At 41.9% G+C, this 13,148-nt stretch overlaps 1 protein-coding gene across 3 annotated transcripts in view; it reads left to right on the plus strand.

The window, feature by feature from the left end:
- Positions 1-13,148, plus strand: part of AFF1 (AF4/FMR2 family member 1) — a 430,143-nt gene that overhangs the window by 395,382 nt on the left and 21,613 nt on the right. For 2 of the 3 annotated variants that reach the window (XM_030190611.1, XM_030190612.1), the window contains exons 16-19: positions 2,086-2,222; positions 7,784-7,855; positions 11,858-11,951; positions 12,083-12,126. In XM_030190611.1, coding sequence (XP_030046471.1) covers positions 2,086-2,222; positions 7,784-7,855; positions 11,858-11,951; positions 12,083-12,126 — 347 coding nt within the window. The remainder of the gene's footprint in view (positions 1-2,085; positions 2,223-7,783; positions 7,856-11,857; positions 11,952-12,082; positions 12,127-13,148) is intronic. The other variant, XM_030190613.1, reaches the window with a different exon arrangement.

A 13,148-nucleotide genomic window follows, 5' to 3' on the forward strand; every position in this document is an offset into this window, starting at 1 on the left:
ATGTCGGTTGCTGCAAGAGGTAGGTCCAGGTGGGGGTAGAGGGAGTAGCCCGCACTTTGCCTCTCCTTTTCCCCATATCGCAGGGGCTTCGGAGCTCCTTCACAACATTTGTTTGGAGAGAGTCTGGGCATGTCTGAAGCAGTGACTCACTATGCGGCCATCTTGGATCTCCTATCGTGACAGCTTGGATATTAAGAGGGTGTCTACCTTATTAAGGAAAGGAAATGGGACTTGATATACCGTCTTCCTGTGGTTTTTGCAACTACATTCAAAGCAGTTTACATAGCATATTCAGGTACTTATTTGTACCAGGGGCAATGGAGGGTTAAGTGACTTGCCCAGAGTGTATTTTTCCTCTACATTCTTCAGTTACAGATATTTTGGATTTCTTGCAAAATGGTTTGGACAAGGGGCTGGTGTTCACCTCATTGAAATGCAGCTAGATGCTTTGTCCTGTTTAGAGGACAAGTGAAGGGAAAGAGCTTGGCTTCTCATCCAGAGGTGGTACTTTTTTCTGCAGGGATAAGCTTATCAATCCACTGTGTTGTCCTTGTTTTCTCCCTAGGATTTAAATTTGGTCTTGTTTACCTTAATTCTTCCTCCTTTTGAATCTCTGGATTACACAACCTTAAAAGCTATCACCCTTAAGATTTTTTTTTTAAGCTGTTTGTTGTTCTAGGCAAATTTCAGAATTACAGGCCTTACTCTGTAGAGAACCTTTTTGATCTTTAATAAGGAAAGGTTGTGCTTAGACCGGTTCCAATCTTTCCACCTGACTCTCTTTACTTGTTTTCCAGGATCTTAAAAATGAGGGTAGTGCAGTTGCCTTGCACAAAAGGTAATAAATCAAATAAGTTCTTTATTCTTTTTAGTGGAGCCCATAAAAGAGAAGTAGCATCAAAAGCGACAGTCGCTTGGTAGGTTAAAGAAGCTATTGCTGCTGTACATATTATCTGTGATCATCAAGTTCCAGAAGTTTAGAAAGATTACTCTACAAGGGGTCAGTCTGTTTCTTGGATAGAGCACTTCTTGGTTCCAACTCATGAAATCTGTAAAGCAGCAACATGAAAATCTTTGTTCTTTTGACTGTCAATACAGATTACATGTTCAGTACTGCAGCCCTTGGAGCCATAGTGTAAGTACTGCTTTGGTACATCCCAAGTGTTTGGACTGGTCTGGTGGGACAACAAGACAGGACAAATTCTTAAAGTTATTACATGCTAATTTTCTTTCCTTGAGTCCATCCAGACCAGTCCATAACCTACCAGTTGCTCTTAGCATCAGTTTGTTTTTTAATCTCCTGGAGGATCAAGATTTCAATTTTGGCTAGTTTCATATTCCTGTTGGGTCTTTAGTCTGGAGGGCTTTATCCTTTACTAGTAAAAAAGACCCATTTCTCAAACAAATGAAACGGGCGCTAGCAAGGTTATCATGTAATGGCAATTATGTTTTTAAGGGAACCGTTAGGAGAGAGAGTGTGTGAGTGTGTAATTGTGTGTGAGAGAGAGAGAGAGACTGTGTGTGTGTGATAGTGAGAGAGAGTGAGTGAGTGTGTGAGAGAGTGTGTGTGTGCCTCATACAGTAGCTGACAGCAGGAACGAACCATGCTGACACCATCAAAGCTTTGCTCTCAGTATCACTATTATAGGAACAGCTCTGTTAAACCTATCTTCCCCTCCTCCCCTTTGCTTGTTCAACTTCAGAAACCAAAACTTACTTCCCCTCCCCTTTCCTTTAACCCTGGAGGCTGGCTGACGTCAGCCTCTTAAAGGTGTTACGAACCCAGGCAGCCAGACGGAGGTGCAAATTATTTTATAGGATTAGTGGTTCTTTCTTGAGTGGTTCATTAGTTCCTAGGGGAGTATTTTTCCTTTTAATGGTCTTTGCTCTTCTGCTTTGTGATAAATACTGACTGGCCAGGAGGTTGCATATCTTAAGTGATAACATCGTAGCTCAGTAGTTCTCAGTCTCCACCTGCTGGCAGGGCAGCATAAACCCAAGCATCTGGACTGGTCTGGAATGACTCGAATTATGTAAGAACTAATTTACCCTTTTGTACTAAACATATATTTTTGTTGTTAACAGCAGGAGAAGATTTCAAAAGCATTTCACTACCTAGATGCTGCCTTGTACTTTATTCAGGGTGGAATTGCAATGGAGTCCGACACAGTGACTCCGAAGCCAGCTTATACCATCTTTGCAGAGACTGTTGATCTCATCAAGTGAGTGCCAAAAGAATTGTTGATTTCAGTGTTGTGTTCTCATTCTTCAGTGTCATTACAGCTCATGTTTTTGTTCTCGGTTGCCATCAGGATTGAATCAGACACACGGGTGTGGGGGTTGATATCATTGTACTGTGCCAGAAACAACAACCATCTCAGAACTAGAGAAAATTGCTGAGCATGCGCATCTGTTCCTGAATGCAGAGGTCTTCAGTTTTGTTTAGTCCACTCTGCTGAATGAATGTGAAACTCACTCTCCAAAATATATGAGGAATTTTCCTTTCACATACCCTTTCTGTCCTCTCATTATGCCAAGCACAATGACTGGCAGGGAGCTAAAACAATATCTTAATATTATTTATTTATTTATCTCATTTGTACCCCATAGTTTCCCAACAGTGTCAGGCTCAATGTGACTTACAATGCACCACAGAGGCAGGCGCCAATGCAGTAAAATGAAGCTAATACAGCAAACCTACAAGAGATAATGGGGAAGAATAGGAATGGATGGAAGGAGAAGGGAAGCTTTGAGTGAAGGGGGATATGTCCAAATGTGTCTAAATCGGTGTGCTTCCAGCAGTGGAGACACTGGAAGAGTCCACAGGGTAGGCACTTTTGAATAACATGGTCTTCAGTGCTTTCCGGAAAGTTAGATGACATGTGATGGTTTTGATGGTCTTCGGTAAAGAATTTCAAAACTGAGTGCTAATGAAAGAGAAGGAGGTAGCATACGTGGACTTGATTCCTTTGCAGTTTGGATAGTGAAGGGTAAGATATGAACGGGAGAGTCGGAACATATTCCGAAGCGGTAGGGTGATGAGATCTATCATATAGCCAGGTACTTCACCATAAAGGATTTGGTGAACTAGAGAGCAGAGTTTAAAGCTGATACGATCTTTGACAGGTAGCCAATGTAGTTTCTTTCGAAGGGGCGTGGCAGACTCAAACTTGGTCTTTCCACAAACCAATTAGTGTTGTATAGCTACTAAGCAGTCACAACAAGGGTGACGAAAGGAAGGTGGGGACAGCAAGTGATGTAAAAACGTGTGCTTTACTGAACATCCAGGACTCGACACGAGCCGTGTTTCGGCCCACATGGGCCTTCCTCAGGAGTCACTTAAAATAGGATGTATGTAGTTGAAACTAGAGAAATGCAGGTATATTCAGTGTCTGAATCAAAGATTTTTCCTTGTAAACTGTCACTGAAATCGCCTTCGGAATCTCTTGGACTCAGTGAGTGCAAACTCCCTTAGCAGATCACAATATTCCTACCCTTATACCCCTCTCCTTGAAGTACAACAATCTAAAAGTATAATCAAGACGGTTAAAGTCTGCTCTGGGCAGGCAAACCTTGACTCTTATGGTTGCTCAAATCCATTGTATACCTACACTCAGTTTAGGATCAGGGATTCCCGAACCTCCCCACTGCCAAGCTCCCTGAAGCATTTTCAGCGGCATCTTGGGCTGCTTTCTTCCCCAACAAAATTTGGATAACATTCTTTGAAAATGAATTGGATCTTTTTAAAGAAATTTTATGGATAGAAGTTGCATAACATACAACCATTTAGGAAGCAACGGGGCTCATTTTCAAAGCACTTATTCGTTACTATGGTACTTTGTAAGTCTAAGTGCTTTGAAAATGAGCCTTAACGTTTGTGAAAAAGACTGATTCCACCACTCAGAGAGAGGGGGAAGTGAGCCCAACTGTCCAAGTATTTCTGCAAGAGCCAGGAGTTTATCTGCATTCAGTCAATATAGTTGTTGGTATCAACTATCAGTTGAATTCCAGAGTACCAAAATGAAGCATCAGCCCCACTATAGGGGGCCTGATTTACATCTTTTAATTCTAGATTGAGCAAAATTTAATTTAGTTGTCCAAACATTGTTTGAAGTTGAATCCAACAAGGCGTAAACCTGTTTGGTTAACTGGATTCTTTCCTGTACCAAATATAGCCCCATGTCTGTTAGAACATTACTTTTCTTTAGAGCAATCATTAAAAATAGTAGGAGTTACTCTAGATTCCAGGTTGTGTTTTGAACCCCATATTGCTTTACTTGTTAAATCTTGTTTTGCAGCACTGTGATCTATTAGAGCTTTTCACCCATATTTAGACAAACTGTCTTTACAACAATTAGTTCATGCTTTGATCTTAAGTACACTATATTATGGTAACGCTTTAATGAATTGCCAAAATACACTATAAATGAGCTTCAAAATCTAGCTATAAAAATTATATCAGGTGTCAGACGATTTGATTGTATTACACCATTCTTGAGAGAAGCTCTGTACTTTTCGTGCTAAATATAAATAGCTAGTCATCACGTACACAGCATTCCATTTGAGCACACCACAAAAGTTGGCCAGTTTATTAATTCCGTATTAGAGAATGACACTTGGACAAAATTTGTCCTCGTCCCCGCAGGCCCTGTCTCCGTCCCCTTCCCCACCCCGTCCCCGCCTAATCCCCCGTGGGCCTATTTTCATCTGCAGAAGCCTCAAACACTTGAGTTTATATTTAAATCTTTTTATTAAAGTATAAAAAGGAACATTATGCTTTGCAACTGTTATGTATAAATTACAAACAAAACAGTAATAACAGGCAGCTATAATAACCCACCACCACCTACCCTTCCAACAATAGCTGACTTCTACTACTCCAAGGAATACTAATCTGCCCTATTAAAATGTCCAGGGGTACAAAATACAACCCGTTCTGTATGCCTTAGAGGGGAGAAATATGCCTTATGAAGCACTGTTATGATTTTTTAATCTGTGGATGAATAAGTCATCAGTAGTCTCAGGATTCAGTCTAGCTCCCCTGTCTTCCACAGTCCTTCCTGCGATAGAAGATGCCTTTTCAGAAGATGTGCTGGTAGCAAGATGTACACGATCCTCCATGCAAATTTTGCTAGCTGTGGCCAGCATGTTTGCTTGTTTTTCCAAAAAATAAAAATATTGTTGTCTGCATCAAACATAAATAGCAGTCCAGTTCATTAACAGGTTTCAAAGTAGAAAGTGACTCGGGGACAAAGTTTGTCCCCATCCCCGTGGGATCTGTCTCCGTCCCTACCCCGTCCCCGTCCCCATCCCTGCGGTTACCGTGGGTCCCCGTGTCATTCTCTATGCCATATCATCCGCTACATGCCCTAAGATCTCAAAACCAGAATTGCATTGTAATTCCTGCGCTATCAAGAGCATGTTTAGAGATCGTCTTTCTTTTTTTGGCACTTGCTCTCTGGAATTCACTCCCTCATCATCTAAGGCAGTGGTTTCCAAACCTGGTCCTGGAGGCATCCCAACTAGTCAGGTATTCAGGATATCCATAATGAATATTCATCAAAGAGAGTTGCATGGTCTACCTCCACTGCATGCAAATCTTTCACATTCACTTTAGGTATCGGACCAGCGTTCTGCTGGATGCTAGCAGGACTGGCTGACACCGTGGTTTTAATTTTCCTACAGTGCATTTTCAAACGTTTAAACTTTTAATACCAAATGGATCTTTTTATTCACATCCTCTTAAGACTCTTGATGCAGGCCTACTAGGCCGAAACACGGCTTATGTTGAGTCTTGGAGTATAATAAACGTTTGATTCTTTCACATCGTCTGGCTATTGTTCTTAGTCACCTTTGCTGTGTTTGTGTTGTTGACCGTGAGGGTTTGTTCTTCTGCTTTCACGTCAACTTTTAATAGCCCTGTAAGCATATCTCTTTAAATATCTGCTAGCCATATATGAAGTTATCATTATCTTATACAAAATGACCTTTTTGGTTTTCTTTCAACAGATATTGTTAATATTTTTTTTAATTCAGAATGTTTACAAGAACTATTTTATGAGTACCACAGTATTTTTATAGTAGTCTCTATTTAATATAATATATAGAGTAACCCCCGAATTCTATAAATATTGCATGTGCAAATTTGTGCCCATGCCATTTAATTACATAATGGGCTAATTAGTAGCAATAATTGGCTTTTTAACAAGCAGTTATTGGCACTAATTATATTTAATTAGTTCCTACATTTTACGTGTGGTAAAAAAAGGTGACATGGAAATGGGAGGGTCATGGGCGTTTCGGGGTGAATCGGGGGCATGGTTTTGAGCTACATGCAGAATTCTAGAATTTGGGGGCTCAGTGTATAAATTCAGGTGCGGGCATTTGCACCATGTTTTCATTGGTACAAATGGTGTCTAAATTTATGTGCGATCCCTGGGTGTAACTGCTATTCTATAAACTGTATCTAACTTTAAGCACAGTTTATAGAATAGTGCTTTTTCAGTATCGATTTTTTCCCACCATAGCCCTGTGTGTGTATATGTGTGTGATCTATCTATCTATACGCAGAACATAAGAGTAGCCATACTGGGTCAGACCAATGGTCCATCTAGCCCATTGTCCTGTTTTCCTAACAGTGGCCAAGCCAGGTCAGAAGTACCTGGCAGAAACCCAATTAGCAGCAACATTCCATATTACAAATCTCAGGGCAAGCAGTGGCTTCCCCATGTCTGTCTCAGTAGCAGACTATGGACTTTTCCTCCAGGGATTTGTCCAAACCTTTTTTAAACCCAGATACGCTAACCACTGTTACTACATCCTCTGGCAAAGAGTTAAAGAGCTTAACTTTTCATTGAATGAAAAAAATATTTCCTCTTATTTGTTTTTAAAGTATTTTAATGTAACCTCGAGTGTCCCCTAGTCTTTGTATTTTTGGAATGAGTAAAAAATCAATTTACTTCTACTCATTCTACACCACTCAGCATTTTGTAGACCTCAGTCATATCTTCCCTCATCCATCTCTCATCCCCTTTATCAGTTTGGTCTCTCTTCTTTGAACCTTATCTAATTCTGCTATATCTTTTTTGAGCTACAGTGACCAGAACTGAACGCAATACTCAAGGAGGTTTAATCTTCCTCCTTGTGCAGTGGTCATAACATTGTGTCTCTCAATGGCTTTAGGTTGTAGGATATTAATTCCCTCTATCTCCCATGTTGTATGGGTTCTTAATCTCAGCTCATGCCTCAGAACTTAACTGTAATTTCTGCCCCAGAGATTTGTAGGTCTTATTTGTTCAAATGTCCCCTTCCCACCTAAAGTTTTCCCTTGATTCTTAGGTAATAAATAGAAGTAAAACAAAACATAGAAAAGAAAATAAGGCGATGATATGATCTTTATTGGACTAACGTAATACATTTTTGATCAGCTTTCAAAGGTAACCCATCTTTTCTGATCTGAACTCTTCTTCAGATCAGAAAAGATGGGTTACCTTCGAAAGCTAATCAAAAAATGTATTTAGTCCAGTAAAAAAAGGTATCATCTTCTTTTCTATGTTTTATTTCTATTTATTACCTTTAAAAGTGGACTAACATGGTGACCTTCATTCTTGATAAGTGAATGTGTAGATGTGTTAGTGCCCTACCTGGCCATTGCAACAAAGTTTGAATGCAATATTGGTTTAGAGAACAGATCTGACATTTTCTCATGAAATAAGATTTTTTTTTTTTTTTTTTACATGGTTAATTTGCTGACATTGCAGTTGTGGCTGTTCTATGCTTACAGGTTTGCTATGAAGTTGAAAAACTTCACTGATTCATCAGCATCTACAGCAGAAAAAATATTTGCAGTTTTATGGTGAGTTGTTTTCTGTGCTGGGGGAGGGGGTTTAAATTTTCAATCTCACATAGACTCTGAAATACCCAATGGTTTTATATTTTGCATACAGCGTGTTGAAAGCGTAGCCACTTTTATTCAGTAAAGGCAGAAATAATTTACAAATCCATTTGGGAATAAAAGTGAGTTATATAAATTTGCTAGAAATCTCTGTGAAGTGGTTCATTTCAGTCACTTTGTCATTTCTGAACTTTGCATTTAAGTGAGAGGTTAAACAGTAGTTCTGGGTGGCTTTATTTTGCAGAATTATTACTTGTTTCTTTATGCATGTTGCTAATCAATAGGTCCCATTGCATTAAAATGGGACCTGCAGAGTCACGTGACACCATGTTGGAGAGAGGACTCTGAACTTGTCTGTCCTGACGTCCTGCTTATTAAACCCTGCCGTTTCTCAGATATCATATCCCTTTTCACCTTCAAATTGTTACCTTCGGGTATCCCATGTCCCTGGTTCCTCCGTGATTGTCGCTCTGTTATGGGGACTAAGACTGCTCGCCGAGACATGCCACACATGAGGGTGCCTGAAGACAAAATGGTGGTGCCTCGCAGCCATGGGTCTCAGAAGTGGCTGCAGAGGTGGCTACAGTTATGGAGGCAATGCTGGACAAGTGTTTTCAACCACTAGAGGAGAAGTTGGGGAAAGTCCATGGGACACTGGAGTAACTGGGGTGTGAATTTGCCAGCTATCAACATCATACTGGGGAGCTGGAGGACTGCACTAAAACACTGGAGGACTCCCACGACCGGCTGAAGAAAGCTCTGGAGGAATGCCATGATAAATTGGAAGATTTGGAAAATCGCTCCCAGAGAAGCAATTTAAGATTTCGTAGGCTTCCTGGCATCTGTTAACGATGGGGAACTAATTGGCTTCCTGGAAGCATGGCTACCCAGAGAATTAGAACTCCTCGCACATCATGGCCCCCTGAGGGTGGAGGGAGCTCACAGATTGGGGTCCCAGAAGCTGGCAAATGGCCGGCCCATAGTGGTAACTGCTAAGCTGCTTAACTTTGCTCATAAAACGGCCATTCTGCAAGCGATGCATAAGGGAAAAGCACTCACAATGGGAAGAAAATATTATGCTTTCAGGACTACTCAGTGAATGTGGCCATGAAAAGGCATAGTTTTCGGTCTATCGGTTCTAAGCTGTTTGACCACCACATTTGCTTTGCTCTGCTGTATCTGGCACGTTTGTGGGTGCAACACCTAAACTGCACACCGTTTTTTTTGACTCTCTGGACAGTGCATAGCTTTTTCTAAACAGCCTCAATCTTGGCGCCAAGTCTTTGGGGGATCCTGCCGTGGAACCAGATCGGCAGACATGAGGAACTGAGGCCCTTTCTTGAAGTTTGGTCAACTGGATATGTCTTTCGGTTCCAGTGGTTTGGTTCGTTGGAACTGACTTCACATCTCTGCCATGTTCTGGAGGAACTTACTATGGAATTGGACTAGCAGCTTTGAGGACATGAGGTTGTTTTCTTGCGGCTTGATCTGCTGGAGATTTTTTTTTTCCAGTCCGGCTGGTTGATGTGCTGGAAATGACTTCACAAAACGTCTCCCCTCTTCTTGTTCCCACCGCTTTTTTTTTTTTTTTGCTTTGCTTAACCAATGTGATGATAGGCTGTAATGGGCTAGCTAGTAGAGGAGGCCTGGGGATTAAGGTAATATCTTTGACATTTGGTTTTGAGTGGGGTAGGAGTCTTTAGTGACTACCCTTACTACAGGGCACATTGGAAGTTCTGGGGGCACTTGGGAAGGGGTTGGGAGGAAGGGGTTTGGTGGGAGGGGGGATTGGACAGGTGGGATGAAGGACGAGGGAGGAACAGTTAAAGAGATCCTGTTACTACAATCGGAGATGGGGGAAACGGTCCATTCTGATGCGGAGATATGCCAGGTTTTTCAGCGTTGCTATCGACAACTTTATGCCGCTTCACCTGAAGAGGGGCTGCCTAGTCACCTATACTTAGCAAATCAAGTTTTGCCCTCCTTAAAGGCTACAGGTCTGGAAAAATTGAACTCCCCTATTCATTGTGATGAAGTCCTAACGGTGGTTCAGCAGAGCCCCTCTTTGAAGGTCCCTGGGAAGGATGGTTTTAGAATGGAGTTTTATAAGCTATTGAGTGAAGAGGTGGTGCCTTCCCTGGTAAATGTCTTTAATGCTATGGTAGATGCTGAGGCAATTCCAACTGAGTTAAATACAGCACAGGTTTTATTACTCCTGAAACCGGGAAGAGACCCACAACTCCCCGGCTCATATAGACCAATATTTCTTTTGAATTCGGAGCTCAAAATTCTTGCTAAAGTTCTAGCAAACAGGCTGGCGTGCGTTCTGCTGCATCTGATCCATGGTTCCCAGGTGGGCTTTGTAAAGGGACGCACGATAGCTAAAAATCTCCAGAGGATTTTGGTCTCCCTGGAACACCGCAGTAACCAGGATATTCCCTCCTTATTGATCAGCTTTGATGCTGAAAAGGCCTTTGAATGCGTGAATTGGGAATTTTTTTTTTTTTTTTTTGCAACCTTTCAGGCGTATGGGTTCACAGGTAGATTGTGTCAGCAGTGAAGGCCTCACCTTGTGCAAAGCTCCTGGTCAATGTGTTGGAGCCTGACTGCCTTCCAATTTTGAGGGGCAGAAGGCAGGGGTGCCCCTTGCCCCCCCTATTATTTATTTTAAATCTGGATCCTCTTCTTAGAGATATACAGAATTCACCAGATGTCCAGGGAGTGAGATTGGGTCCCCACCAGTTTAAATTAGCAGCATTTGCAGATGATATTGTGCCCAAACGCAGTTGTATCATGTGGGAGGAGCACTTTTGCCTCTCTGCATGAAGTGCACCTCCGAAGGTAGTTCTTATATACGTGCTCTTTGGAGGTGTCCTTTGGTGCAGAGCTTTTGGAATGACCTGGTGGACTACTCCTCTTCTGTGCTGGGTAGAGGGGACATTGGTTCTATTGATCAGGTACTCCTGGATAGACTGGGGTTTTTATAGGTTTCTCCGGACAGGCGAGTTTACTTCTAAGAAAGTTCTGCTTGGATGCGCAAAAAAATATCCTGTAGTACTGGGCCTCTCATGAACCACCTAACTTTTGGCACTGTAGAAATCAAATTCATCTCCTGGCGGTACTGGAGGCTCAAGATGCTAGGGACTCACCTAAATGCAAAAACTGATATTTACAAATTTGAGGCCCATATCTGCAAACATTGTCTCCCAGGGGATGTAGTATGATTTTGAATACTATGTGAGTAAGCCCTGTGTGGGTCTAGGGTCCTTGGAGACAAAGGGAGGCTGAGAATATTTTTCTTCCTTGGACAGTACTGGTGCTATGGAGGATGAGCTTCCATATAGCGGTGTGGAAGGGGGTACAAGACACAGACTGTCTTCATGTTTATCGTAGTCGGTGGGAGAGTGTGGATCTACTCATGGAAGTTTGACCAGCACAACTAAAGAAGTGCGGTAGACTCAAAGAGGATATCAAAATGTAAAAGTCTTTAATTCTTGAAAGACATAAAACTGACCTGGTGGGGATTTGGGAGAGGAAGGAATGGGGGTTGAGGGGGGGGGGGGGAGCTCTTTATATATGCTTTCTCTGTTACCGTTCTGCCATTTACTGGGTGGGTGGGATGGGGTGGAGATGAAAATTGTAAACAGTGTTGATGACAGGCAATTATATTTGTTACTGTTGTAAATATTATGTTTGGTTCTTGGTCATCAATAAAAATGTTAAACATTAAAATTGGACCTGCAGTAAATGACACGCTAGCACACTTGTAAATCTAGTAAGCTGTACTTAAGTTAAACTCCACTAGGAATGTAGTCTGATGTGTGCTGGATGGCAGGCCTCAGGGTGGAAGGGGCCATGTATGCGTCTTGAGACCCTCACCTATTCTGTAGGTTTACATGGGGTGTGGAAAGAAATCTTCTCTCAGGCTTGGTTGTGCAGATAACTCTGTGTTCTCATTCCTAGCATGCGCTGCCAGGCTGTGCTGTACATGGCAATGTTTCGTCACAAAAAAGATACGGCAATAAAGCATTCCCGCTCCCTCAGTGAACACTTCAAGGTAAGCTATTTTGTGTGTGTATAAAATATACATATAGATAGCTTTTTAATTTACTGTAGTGAAAAATGCAGGTGATGCTAAAACAGTGATGTCTAAACTAGTGTAACATATGTTGTATCTTTCTGCCACAGAATTCTTCCAGAGCAGCACAAGCACCTTCTCCGTGTGTTGCAAGGTAATAAGACATTTGACTATTCTGTTCCAGCAGATCTTGTTTCAGAACACTAGAAAATGGTAGCAAGGCATATATTAAAACCTACTTTTCAGTTATGTTTTTTTTTACATGGTTATAGCATCACACAATCAAATCACCCACTTGGCTAGAGAATCGGATTCTTAGTTTTGAGATTTCTTAATGGCTCATCTTGTGGGAAAGGTTTTTTGTGACTTTTCCTCTCTTTTGACTGACTCCATTCAGTGCATCCCAGGATGCACTGTGTGCAAGGTCAGTCGCCACCATTTTCTAACAGTGCGGTGTGAAGGCAGGTGCGAGTGAGCAGTATTCCTTCTTCTTGAAGATATGTTGCGGGAGGACCAGGAGGCCCAGAGGAGGGGGCTGCTAGAAACCAGGGATATTTATTTGGGGGTCAGGGTTGCCAGAAGATACTAGGGAAATTTTTTAAATGTTTGAACCAAGGGGGTTGGGGGTTGGGAAGGTGGGTCTGCTAGAATACTGAGGATGTTTTTGGGGGGAGATCAGTAGATCTTTGGGATGTGATCAGATCAGGGAGTGGGTGATCAAATGATCAATGGTCATCTTGGGGAGGGGGGCAGATGGGGGAGATGAATCTGGGCCCTGCTTATAGGCTTCTCTGCCCCAGTGCAGAGTGCAGGCTAACTCTTCTACACTACCTCAGATGTGGCAGTAATTTTCTCGGGTTCTGCTCTTACCACTCTCACACTGATAGGAAGGCCATTTCACTATGAGCTGTGGATTACTTGCATACTTATTATTACTGCATTTGCCACGGTAATTTTTTTTAAATTTTGCAGTAGAAGCTGCATTGTCAGTCATGGGTGCACATCTCTACAGTGCAGCTTTCTACATTGGCCTGTCTTGTCTCTTTTTTTTTTTTCTAACTTTCACCCCTTTCATTGGTTTGCAAGGATGAATGTGGCAAGGCATATGTAGAATTTGGTGACCTTGCAATTCATCTTTACATTCATTCATTCATCTTTACATGCACTACCTGACTT

The sequence above is a fragment of the Microcaecilia unicolor genome, chromosome 2 (genome assembly GCF_901765095.1).
Source record: "Microcaecilia unicolor chromosome 2, aMicUni1.1, whole genome shotgun sequence".
NCBI lineage: Eukaryota > Metazoa > Chordata > Amphibia > Gymnophiona > Siphonopidae > Microcaecilia > Microcaecilia unicolor.